Raw genomic sequence first — 11,610 nt, 5'->3', positions numbered from 1 at the left:
CCCCAGCAAATCAGAGATACGGGAATAAAAAAGGATTATAGTGCAATTACTTACATCTTCTGGAGCTGTTTGCTCCTTTCTCATCCTCAGGAAAGAAAAAGTCCAGACATGCACCGTGTTACGGGGAACATGTACTACCTTTGTAGTAACTTTGCATATTACTTGCTGAAAAAATTGATTTATTTTTGGTCGTTTCACATACTCGGATTCCAGTTTTTTTGTCTCACTTCGCCATCGCAAAACCCACAAACTTTTCTTCTTAAATTCCTTCAGACAAGTTAAAGTTTTTAAATTGCAGTTTGTGCTTAGCATTTTTATTATGCTGCAGACTGTATATAAATTCACGCTTGTAATATTTACTCTAGTACCAAACAGTAATACTCCTTGGCAGTTCTAATCATACCAATTAAAGATAATTTAGTGATGACTTAAGCTGATCTATTTATAGATGACAAATCTTAAACATTAAGAACCTCTTAAAAAAAACCCCACTCAGCTATTGGGTTCAAATATTTAGTATCAGTTATTCAACACAAAGTAAACTGAGATTAAATAATCCCCCTACTTCCTGCATTTAACTATTTGCAGTAGCAAAACTCACCCAACAATGCTCGCTTTATGCACTTTTAATAGGGTTGTTGAATTTGAATAGAAAATATATTTATTTCACTCATTAAGGGACAGACTATCTTGTCACTGTTTTGCATCTTCAAGCTGATCTCTTAAAAATAAGCATTTCTCAGCAAGTGCTGTACTAGGATTTCACTATAATAGCAGCAGAGCACTGTTTTACGATATTGCAGTCGAGTTCTTGAATGAATACACTGAGGCACAACACCAAGTACTTCCTCCAGAGAAGGGACTGGAATCCTGCTGGGACAAAACCAGTGCATTGTTTCCAATACTCTTACGTCTTTTAAAGCTGCTTTGTAAATGGATGTTTAAAACACAGTGGGAACAGAAAGCTGAATGAGAAATAAAGATGGTAAAGCAGTCTCGAACCCACAGCTACAGACACCTGGTTGAAAATACAAAGCAGTTGTGGCTTCTGAGATGTTTCACTTGTGTTCAAATTAGTAGAAAAGCCCAGCACAGTATACTTTGTCATTAAGTATTGTATTTCACATCCTGACATTTGACCTGATAAAAAATAAGCCATACCACAAAAAAGGACATAAAAAGATACCCTTCTTGGTCAAGCCAATGGTCCATTTAGTCCGTTAGTCACTGCCATGTGACAGTGACCAAAAGCAAGGTACCAGGAGCCTGCCTGCAAGAGAAGTGGACTATGAAAGTGGTCAGACTCACGTCCTGTCACTAAAAAGCAGTCTACTGCTGCCGCTGTTAGAGCTTCCACAGATACCAGCAACCTCCCACTGCAGGAGATGCCGAACTCGAACTCTGGAAATTCAGATTAACTCCCGTGCTATCCAGAGAGAGGCTACGGGGCTAAAAGGACCATCAGTCCAACGCAAGCATGCAGTTACATTCTTAGCCGTACTATGGGGCATCACAAAGGTCCACACAAACCAGGGGAACAATCACAGCAGATATGCAGTACAGGATTTGAAATCTGGAGGCTTCAATTCCATTGGGACTTTTCCCCTTGCGTTTGAAGGAGATGCCACTTAACCTCTTTCTGCTTCGGTTTCACTACCTGTAAAATTGCTATAATAGTTCTTTATCACAAGTTTTAGGGAATCTTATGTCATTACTACTTGTAAAGTACTTTAAATTCCTCAGAAGAACCGTAGCACTCAGCTCTGACATAAATGGATTCACATGTGTGGCGCTATGTCCGTTCTCACAGGCACCGACTCCGTATCCTGTAATCTTGATTTTACATCCAGGCCAGACTTCTTCCCAGCAACAGCAGGAATAACTCCGCTGAACTTAGTGCATCTGTGCCTGCTTATGCCAGGGCTAAATTTAGCCTGTGTGTTCATCATTAAGTTGTTCCAATGGAGTTACAATTAGAAAAAAACCTATAAGCACAGTCATACCTGTTAGGAGTAATTACTTAAGGAAGCTGTGACCCCAGTAAATGTGTCCGCAGACACAAGCACACCACCGCTGTCCAGCTGTACCCACCCCGATGGGCAGATGTTGCACCAGGTTAACTACAGCTCTCTGGTCCGGAAGGAGGAGAGCAGCCCAGCGCCAGCAACCCAGCTGGCGGGCAGCCAGCTCGGAGCAAGGTTAAATAGCAATTCACCCGCAGTACAAATTAACATAATTCCCTCATCAAAACCAAGAATGGAAAACGCAAGGAAGTCAAAATACAACACCAGGCTTTACACGCTCGCTTGAAGTTGACTCCGCTACCCCATTTCCTGGGCAAGCACATGCCATATATGCTAACCAGGGCGGTGTAGTTCAGATTATGTTTCTAGCACTACAAATAATGCCTCCTGCGGAGGGTGGAGGGCTCTGGAGCGGAGCCCCAGCCCCGTTTCCCAGCTGCACCAAGGCATCTGCCAGCGGCACTCAGCGGCACTCCGCGGAGCAGCCACACGGGACGCAGCCGGTACCGCTGAGCGCTGCGACATTTTTGCGCTACCAGTTCCCAAATATCGGATTTCTCCTCAAACCTCGTTTCCCTCACAATGCGGCCCGGCCCTCCCCTCCGCGGCTGCCGCCGCAGCACCTCCCCGCGCTCGGCTTTGTCGCCCCCCGCCACCCCGCGGCGCCATCTTAACTCCTGGCAGCCGCTGCGCCCTCCCGCCGGGGCTGCCCCTTGTGCCCCCGGCGGCGCGGCGGGACCAGCCGGAGCCCAGCGCGGGTGCGGCTGGGGCGGCCGGAGGGGAAGGAGAAGCCCCCGCCGGACCTACGGCATTAACGAAGCACCCGCCGGTGCCAGCCCACACCCCTCTCCCGCCCGGGTGGGAGACGAGCCCTCCGTGCCCTTCCCCAACATGGCACCGCCCGGCTCAGTTCACCGCCCGCTGGCCGGCGGCCCCGTCGCTCGGGGTGACGTCATCCCGCAGCGCCTCGCCCGTTTCCATGGGAACCGGCGGAGCGGGCGGTGGGAGCTCGCTGGGCCGCGGCCCCGCTCGCCGCCATGTTCGCGGACGGGACGGCGCCCGGCGCCGACGTGGAGTCGCTGTGGAGGAGCGCCCGGAGCGCGCGCTGCGAGGCGGTGAGAGACCCGGGGCGGCCGCGGCCTCGCTCCGCGCTCTTGTACCGCCGGGAGGGGCCGGGCCGGGCCAGGTGGGCCGGAGGCGGCTGTCAGAGCCGCGGCGGCCAGCTCCTACCCCCCACCGGTCCTGCTGAAGGGGCGGCCGGGCCCCGACTCGTCCCCTCGGTGAACCCCCGCAGGCCCCGCTGCTCCATCGCGGCCCGGGACAGAGACCTTCCCCGCAGGGAGTCTGCATCCCTGCCGGTGCCCACTCCCCGGGGCAGAGCCGGCGGCGGGTGGGCCCGAGGTGCCGGTGTCTGCCTGCTGGCTCTGCCCCTGTGCAGCATCTTCCTAATTTAGGTCCTTTATACAAATTGGCAGAGAAACACACGTGCAGCTGCCACAAAGCCAGTCTTTGAGAGCTGACAATACTGCACTTGTCATCGTGTTCGGTGTTTGCTGCTTCCTTTGGAGGCTCTCAGCCCTTTCGTGTTCTCTCGTCCTCCCCATTCCATGTGGCCCGAATTCGACTGACATTCGGGCATCTCTTTCTAATATCTGATCGTGTGAAGGTCACCAAATACATCACCGACATCCAGACAGTTACCCAGGCATCCCGCTTTTAATCATAAACCAGAAGTGTGCAAATATGAAATGCCAAAGAGGGGAAGATGCTTTGAGTGTTTTGTGCAGCACTCCCTTTTTTTCTGTTTGAATTATAGAGTGTCTGTCTTCTTTTTCTAGAAAAGCTGCCAGACTGGGAAAATTTCAACAGCAGAAACTGCAGTACAGTCTCATACTAGCCGAGATGCCGCTGTGCAGACAGATCAAAGTAAAGATGCTGTCCAAGACTTCCAGCAAGAGGTCCGAGTAGATTACACTGGGCTTCTATCATTCCTTCAGAGAGTGGAGAGTACTGTTATCAAAGAGCTAAATAAGAACTGGAGAAGCCGTGCCTTTGATGGCTTTGAGGTGAACTGGACAGATCAGAACGAAACAGTAAGTTGACAGAATTTAGATCCTTGTCATTACCCAAGCGGAGCTGGTTGCAGCCGCTCTAACTCGTTAGTTCTGTTTCTTACTGCGGTGATTGTTGTTGCCAGATTCTAATGATTAGAAATTACTAGGGTTTTTTTTTCTTCAGCTTTCTCCCTTGTGGCCTGGCCTTGCTTGGTAAAATTGTTCTTCCTGCTGGTGACTGTTGCAGCAGCTTTGCGAGAAGGAAGCCTGCAGCTGGTGTAGGCTTATCTTCAGCTTCCAGTAGCCCCTTTAGAGCCTGCCAGACTAGCAGGTGTCTAGGAACAGTTGTAGTCAGTGATTCGGCAGCTCTTGCTGTTTAGATTAATTTGTTTAGCGTACAGTGCTCAAGAGTGGAAGCAATTTGTATCAGTCAGTAAGTGTTGGTACAGCTGTTTGCAGACCATTGCTTGTGAAGCTTGGCGAGTGCTAGACCCATACCTGGGGGTATGTCCAAATCCTTACGGCCCGTCCTTCCAGGGTGGTCGTGCAGCCCCTGAAGTGTGCAGCCTGCGAGAGGTAATTACGAAGCGGCAGTTGGTTTGGCAGGGTCACGTGCTTTGGGGTTTTTTTCCCTATAGGAATTCAACAACTTTTTCATGTATATGTGTGTGCTGCTGGGACAGAGGGGAAGCCTGCGCTGCAACCGTACGATCACACGCAGGGGCGTGCACAAATCTCATTTCTCTGTGTTCAGAGACTCAGTGCTTGAATTTGATCTCTTCCAGGTGTCGTGTTTGCATACGTTGTCGTACCCAGAGGCTCAGGATCAAAACTTACAGGTTACCAGCGTCTCCTGGAATGCAACTGGATCTGTTGTTGCGTGTTCGTATGGCCGGTGAGTATCTGACTGGATTGAGAGCGCTGAGGGTGATGCGACATCTCAGGCTGACGTGAGTTTTAGATACGATCACTTTCTCTGCAGTAATAAACTAGGCACATATATACACCTTATGCAAGGTAAATATTTCATATTCAAAGAAACAAAATCTCAGGGCAGTCTTAAATTATGGCTTTTAGTTCTTCTGCTTTTCCCCTCGCCCTGAAAATGGATACAGGTACTCGTACTGATTTGTTTCTAGATAGATTCTATTTGGAGAGAAAATGTAAAGAGCAGATGCACTTGCAAATATGTGGGTGAGGTTTGGAAGTACGTGCTTATCTTCCTTGAAGATCATGTTGTTTTAATGTGGTCTCTTAGCACCCCAGACGAACCTGGCACCCATTCACGCCTGCACCCAATGCCACGGACGTGTGCTAACAAACATCTAAGAATTTCTGAAATGAGGGTTGGACAAAGCTTTCATCTAACCCAGTGAATGTCTATCCAACCTCTCCTTTCTGTGCCCTACTGCTCCCCTTATTCCCTTTTCCTTCCACTACCTTCCTTAGATTAAAAGTCCCAAGAAAAAGGGGATCCATAAGTGAATGCGTAGGGGAGAGTAAAACAGGGCAAACCTGTATGTTAGGAGCTCCTGCTCTCCCACTCTACAGCTGTTTTCAGATTAGAATGTGGTTTCTGTGTCTGTGGTTACCCTTGGTAGAATTCCCTTCTATGAACTTACACAGTCTCTGTGAGTCTGTGTAAACTTGTAGCACCTACAATGTCCTTTAATAAGAAGTTTCACAGATCAGCTACCAAGTGGATGAAAAATTGCTCCTTCTATTTGATCATCTCTCTTCCAATAAAAGAATTAAGAACATCAAATAAAGGCAGTAGAAGTCAGGCTCAAAATAATTGCTTCCTGTCCTGGCCCCTGACTCTTCTGTAGATCTCTGTCCTCCGTATCATCTCCTTGTAGCAAGACAGGACACGACACTGGTCAGTGTGGTGCTAGTGACAGAATACATGTAACGTTTTGGTAAGCGTGTGGTGAATGAAACAGAAATAACAAAGACAGTGGAGTGGCAGGTGTCTGTCAGCATCCTAGAGAAATAATTCATGAGACACTTGTGGCAAACAAGTATGATGGGCACAGGACTGAATTGAAATCTGAGCTGGGGTGCGTGGCGTGGTGCGTGCAGGGCCATCAGCACCATTTGGTGGTTGTGAAGAAAGTTCTCTGTTCCTGGGGAGACACCTGAACTTCAAATCATGCTGCTTATCTCAGGCCAAGCAAGACTCAGTAAATCTTTTCAGCCCCTATCAGTCCTCCAGGTAAGATATTTCCTCGCTGTGTATTCTCAGACCCTGGATCTTTTAGTGCTTGTTTAGAGAAAACGTCGTTTGCAACTCAGCCAGTTTGCAAATGAGCAGCAATTTGATCTCCTACGATTTTTCATTCCCAAATACAGCAACTTTCTGTGTGTACCCTTTAGATTGCTCCCATTATGTGAATCGTTAGTAGATTTCAGAATAGCGAATCATATCTTGAGATTTACTTGCAGACACTTTGTTCTGTAAGTACAGACACATACTGTATATATATTAGCCTGCAGAGAAGTTTCATCACCTCATGATCCCTTCACCCCAGTTTTCCTCCAAGCCACAAAGCAGCACGTTTAAACAACGAGTCGGGCACACCAGAGCTCTGCCGGCCTGCGATCCTCTGCGGAGCGGTCAAGGCAAGATGTAGTTTTCTCTTCTTCAGGTTGGACGCTGGGGACTGGAGCACAGAAAAATCCTACGTCTGTACCTGGAATCTGGACAGAAGAGGGTTGAATCCACAGCGCCCTGACCTAGTGGTGGATGTTCCCAGCTCTGTTATGTGCCTGGCTTTCCACCCCTCCCGGCCTTCGCTGATAGCTGGTAGGTTGCTCTTACCTTAGATCCTGTCTGAAATGTACCTTATTTCCTTCTGCTTGGATCATTTTTTATTCCCCTCTCTCAGCTCAGCCTACCATTTCTTGCAGAAGTGATGGTGTTGCAGCTCCTCCAGCTGAGGAGCTCATGCTCACCAATGCTGCTAAGTGCACTGTTGCTTCTCTACTGGGAACTGGGACTTGCTCTTTCAGTGACATCTGCCTTTATATCATCTCCTCAGAGAGAGATGATAGAAGGAAATCCAGCCCTGTGTGTAAGTGGGAAGAGTGCACTTACTTCGGTAGCGCTCTATTCTCTTACACCAGAGCTGCCTGTGCCCTCTGTATAGCTGCCAGTCCTCTGAAGCTGGCGGGCCCATTTCCAGAGCTGCATTTGTGCGTTTGTCACTCCTGCTGCTGAGGCCTGCTCTGCCCAGAACGCTGCTCATCCTCACCGGCGATAAGACAAGTTATCCCCACTTGTGTTGTAATAGCAGCGCAAACTGCCCCTCCCATTCCTCGTGTTCATGCACAATTAGCCCTTAGATGGTTTATTGGTCTCTGTGTCCTGTCAGGTGGCCTCTTCAGTGGGGAGCTGGTGGTGTGGGATACCAGCAGAACAGAAGACCCTGTGATCTGGAGGACGGGGATGACAGATGACACTCACACCGATCCAGTCTATCAGGTAACAGCGAACGTCTACAGCAGACAGGGCTCGGGGGGGCGGGAGTTGCCTTTGCTCTGTTTCATACTTCAAGTTCGTATTCACCTTACTGGTGCCGTACCTGAAGCTCTCAGCCAGGCTGCTGCGTTTCAGTGGTTATGTTCTCTTTTGGTTGGCTGGTTTCCCCCAAATCTAGCTACAGAACAGGCATTTGCTGAACTGGACACTTGGAATTAATGACTTCTCGCTGTTCAGGATAAATGAAGAGCAGGCCTGTTCCCATGCTGTAACTGGTTATTGATGCAGCTAACAATACTTGTGGTTTAAAAATGTCAGTGGCAGAGTATCACTGATCCTTAGTTGGAAGCTTAAAGCTACATAAAGGGTCACAACTCGTCACGCAGTCTGGCTTCCTGGTGGTTTTTGTCCTTCTGGGGTCCTGTGACTCAGGGCAGTTTGTGTATTTCCTCATCTAAAAGTCAGGAAAGCGCTGCTGTGTGTAGCTGGGCGAAAGTGCTATAAATACACTGTCTCAAAAGCGATGGCAGGTGAACCATACAAACCACACTACAGAATCCAGTCCTGAACACCTAAACACATTCCTCTCCTGGCATCTCTGTGTGCCAGCTCCCAGCAGAAGCTGGTTTGGTACCGAGATCGCTGGCTGCCGCCTGGCTCTGCTCCCGTGTTGTCTTGGCGGGTCAGGGGACCGCAGGCTGCTGAGCGTGGGCTTGGCAAGTCCCCTCATCGTGAGCTCCTGGCATTTGGAACAGGTTAACTGGTTACCTGACGCCAAGCACAGAAACCACTCCCGGCTGTTGAGCGTGTCGACGGATGGAAAGATCCTGGTGTGGAGGGAGGAGCGAGATGGTCGGCTGGCCTTGGCCGAAGGATTCGCCATCGTGGCTCAGCAGATCCCTCGCAGCACTCAGCTGAAGAAGGTGAGTTCAGCAGTTCAAAGAGGCCTGATTTGACAAACCCCTCTTAACTCTGGAGCCTGTGTGGCAGAGCTCACCCTTCACACACGAAGGGCCAGGAAAAGCCCCTTTTGAACTAGCCCTTGATCCCCATCTCCTTTGCCTTACTGAAATCACTCCTTGGGAGACTAGCAGCAGCCAAGGCTTTGCAGTGCTCTAAAGGGAAGCTGCTGGGATGGAGAAGAGAACTTGCTCGTAATAATATTAATTCACATGAATCCCCTTGTAGGAGGATGGATGCTGCAGAGGTTAAAGGCTGAGCAGTGCTACAAACCTTGGAGCTGGTGCAAGCTACGCAGTGACCGTGTCGTTGCATCCCTCCTTGGCAGGGTGGTTCACGCTGCTCCAGCCGCACGTGTGCTTCACTGGACCCCCCCAGTTCTCACAACAGCTTTGTCTCTCTCCTAGTTCGCCAGGGGAGAGGCAGCTGTGGGTGTGACCTCGCTCTCTTTTTCCCACTTCGATCCCCGTGTGTTCGTGGTCGGTGTGGAAGGCGGCTATTCCCTGAAGTGCTCCACCGCAGCAGAGACACTGGCTCCCCAGCGGACAGGCGGTTCTGTTCCCCTCAGGGCACCAGCAGAGCTCGCCTTCTCCCCCCACGGTGGGCCCGTGTACTCCGTGAGCTGCTCGCCCTTCCACAGGCAAGTGCTGGGAGCTGACACCAGTGCTGCATGGTGGGCACCAGCTACTGCCTGGCTCTAAATGTGCATTTTTCAGATAGCGCCGGCAGCGGTGTGGGGGGTGGAGTGTGTGTGTGTGTACAGGTTCCAAAAAAGGGAATTGTCACCTGGCGTTGGGAACTTGATCAAGTAACTTCCCGTCGTAGGAGCAACAATGTCCATTGGCTCTGGTGACGCTGCCCACTTGAACGTGCTGCTTCTGGGCACAACATGAGTAATGTAACATGGAATTTGTAGTCAGGCCAGCACAGAACATCAACACCTTCCTTAGGTCATCCTAGATGTTAATATGAAAGATCAATTTAAAGACAAGGGGAGGAGCTGAAAAAGTGCTGAAGTGATCTGCCCATCAGCAATCTCACCAGTAGCAGCCCGAATTTAGGATAGAAGCTCACACCTCTGCCTGCGTTTACCCACCGCCCAGGGAAGAGGCCCCAAGCCATGTTTCTATGAAACATGCTGACAGCCCAGGTTTGCATTTAATTTGCATGAGACAAACACAACTCTCACAATGCCTGGCTGTAGATCAGCAGTTCTCAGGCATCCCTGGCCCACAACCCACCAGCATAGACTCAGTGGACAACACGAGCCCTCATTAAACTTAATTGAGGGCAGTAACAAACTACAGCCCAGGGTCGGGCTTGGAAACCGCTGCTTTAGGAAACACCTTCAGACCTTTGCAAAGCAGTAAGACTGTCCAGGGTTATGCTGCTTTAATCTTTTGTGTTCTGTAGCTTTAGCAATAAAGCCAAAAAAAGCTGTTTCTTGCTTTCTCTCCCCACCCAGGAACCTCTTTCTGAGCTGTGGGACTGATGGACAAGTTCACTTGCACTCCATGTTGCAGACACAGCCCCTCCTTGCTCTTCAGTTATCACAGAAATACCTCTTCTGCGTACGCTGGTCTCCAGTCCGACCACTGGTCTTTGCAGCTGCGTCTGGGGAAGGCAAGTAACTGCAGGTGCCTCTTCTCAGCCATAAAACTAAGATTGTGCTGGGTATTAATTAGCACCCGTCAATTGTACTGATTAGCCCTTCCCCCAAGCAGAGCGCAGTGACGTTGTTTGTGCTGTGCACGCAGTAGAACAGTCTCAAGCCGACTTTGGTCACGTTTTTCACTTTTGACGACACCTTTACCTCTGTTGCCACAGCCCTTCGCAGGGCTGTAACACGGCAAGATTAACACAGCTAAAGCTTATTTCCAGCTTCCTTGTTTTTGACCTTTACTTCTAGAGCTGATGGTTTAAACCAAGAAATTTTTCCTTAGAAAACTGCCCACACACTTTTTAGTTAAGAAATGGAGATTTCACAGAGTTTGGCAACCTGGTTTCAGGTCTCTGACAGCAGAATAAATCCGCGCTGTCTTGCAGCGATGCAGCTGTCACAGCCTAGACCCCATCAGAGGGAAGGGGAGACGGCTTAAAAAGAACAACTCTAAATCCCAGACTTAGATACTCCTGTCTGCTGTTAAATACAAAGTCCGTTGCCATAAAGGTGCCATCACCGTTTCTGGTTTGCAGGCGCCGTGCACCTGTTTGACTTCGAGAAGAGCGCGCAGAAGCCGGCCGTCTCCATGCAGCAGGCTGCGGGCGGACGCCCCGTGTACTGCTTGGAGTTTAACGTCAAGCAGACTCGGCTCTTGGCAGCAGGGGATGCTGCCGGGACAGTCAAAGTCTGGCAGTTGAGTTCAGACTTCACTGAGCAGGGACCCAGGGAAAGGAACCATCTGGAGCAGCTGGCAAGCGAGATCACGGACTAAAGCAGCAACACAACCAGCTGTGTGGAACTTGCTACTGACTCTAGAAGTTGCCCACTCACCTCTTCCACAGTGTTGGCCTGTAAACCACAACAGCTGGAGTTTCATCCACCCAAGAGTTAAATTTGCATTTAGCCATTAAACACAAGGTGATGTGGTTCGACCAGTAACTTTTATTGAAGCACACTGCAATATGTTCGTTTTCCCTAAGAGTTTTAAGCTAAGCAGTTTAAGGTTACGTCATAAAGTAACACTGATTATTGTAGAGCACAAAGAGGAAGAGAGACACACATGCAGAGCTACAATCAGCAAACGTGAGCGTGTTCTTTGCATCTTTTGGTACTAGTGTTTCAGATCAATTCACAAAGAGCGAACGTGTAAATTCTATGTAGTCGTAGGCAGCGGGAAGTTCTCTGCCCTTGCCGTCCATGTAGGGCTTCATGTGAGAGATGCAGTAATCGGCTTGTTCCCGGGTCAGGTTCTGAAAGACACAGAGATGGGGATGGGCGCTCCGAGCCTGCACACGGGGCATTTACAAGCAGCCCTCCCCTTCCCAGGGGCACCCAGCTCAGGGCAGGAGCCAGAGCAGCAGAACTACACCCGGCATGGAAATGCTCTGGCTGTTCACACTATTTGGTTACGGGCTGGAAGGTCTGACC

General features: G+C 49.7%; 2 protein-coding genes across 11 annotated transcripts in view; one reads left to right on the top strand and one right to left on the bottom strand.

Moving 5' to 3' along the window:
* The first annotated feature begins 3,011 nt into the window (after window positions 1-3,011).
* On the top strand, window positions 3,012-11,121 carry DYNC2I2 (dynein 2 intermediate chain 2). The gene is made up of 9 exons (XM_068413645.1): window positions 3,012-3,139; window positions 3,863-4,117; window positions 4,864-4,973; window positions 6,727-6,884; window positions 7,453-7,562; window positions 8,315-8,482; window positions 8,927-9,159; window positions 9,985-10,142; window positions 10,716-11,121. Exons 1-9 carry the CDS (start codon window positions 3,062-3,064, stop codon window positions 10,952-10,954), a joined length of 1,509 nt encoding a protein of 502 aa, XP_068269746.1. The 5' UTR covers window positions 3,012-3,061; the 3' UTR covers window positions 10,955-11,121.
* SPTAN1 (spectrin alpha, non-erythrocytic 1) overlaps window positions 11,102-11,610 on the bottom strand; it is a 52,721-nt gene continuing 52,212 nt past the window's right edge. For all 10 annotated transcript variants that reach the window (XM_068413637.1, XM_068413634.1, XM_068413639.1 and 7 more), the window contains one exon: window positions 11,102-11,432. In XM_068413637.1, coding sequence (XP_068269738.1) covers window positions 11,307-11,432 — 126 coding nt within the window. In that variant the 3' untranslated portion in view covers window positions 11,102-11,306. The remainder of the gene's footprint in view (window positions 11,433-11,610) is intronic.

The sequence above is a fragment of the Nyctibius grandis genome, chromosome 16 (genome assembly GCF_013368605.1).
Source record: "Nyctibius grandis isolate bNycGra1 chromosome 16, bNycGra1.pri, whole genome shotgun sequence".
NCBI classification, from domain to species: Eukaryota; Metazoa; Chordata; class Aves; order Nyctibiiformes; family Nyctibiidae; genus Nyctibius; species Nyctibius grandis.
This window is presented reverse-complemented; position numbering and strand designations above follow the sequence as displayed.

Coding starts and splice junctions, on each gene's coding strand:
- DYNC2I2 (XM_068413645.1), top strand. CDS start 3,062: ATGTTCGCGGACGGGACGGCGCCCGGCGCCGACGTGGAGTCGCTGTGG. Junction 3,140..3,862: donor GGAGCGCGCGCTGCGAGGCG/GTGAGAGACCCG, acceptor TTCTTTTTCTAG/AAAAGCTGCCAGACTGGGAA. Junction 4,118..4,863: donor GGACAGATCAGAACGAAACA/GTAAGTTGACAG, acceptor GATCTCTTCCAG/GTGTCGTGTTTGCATACGTT.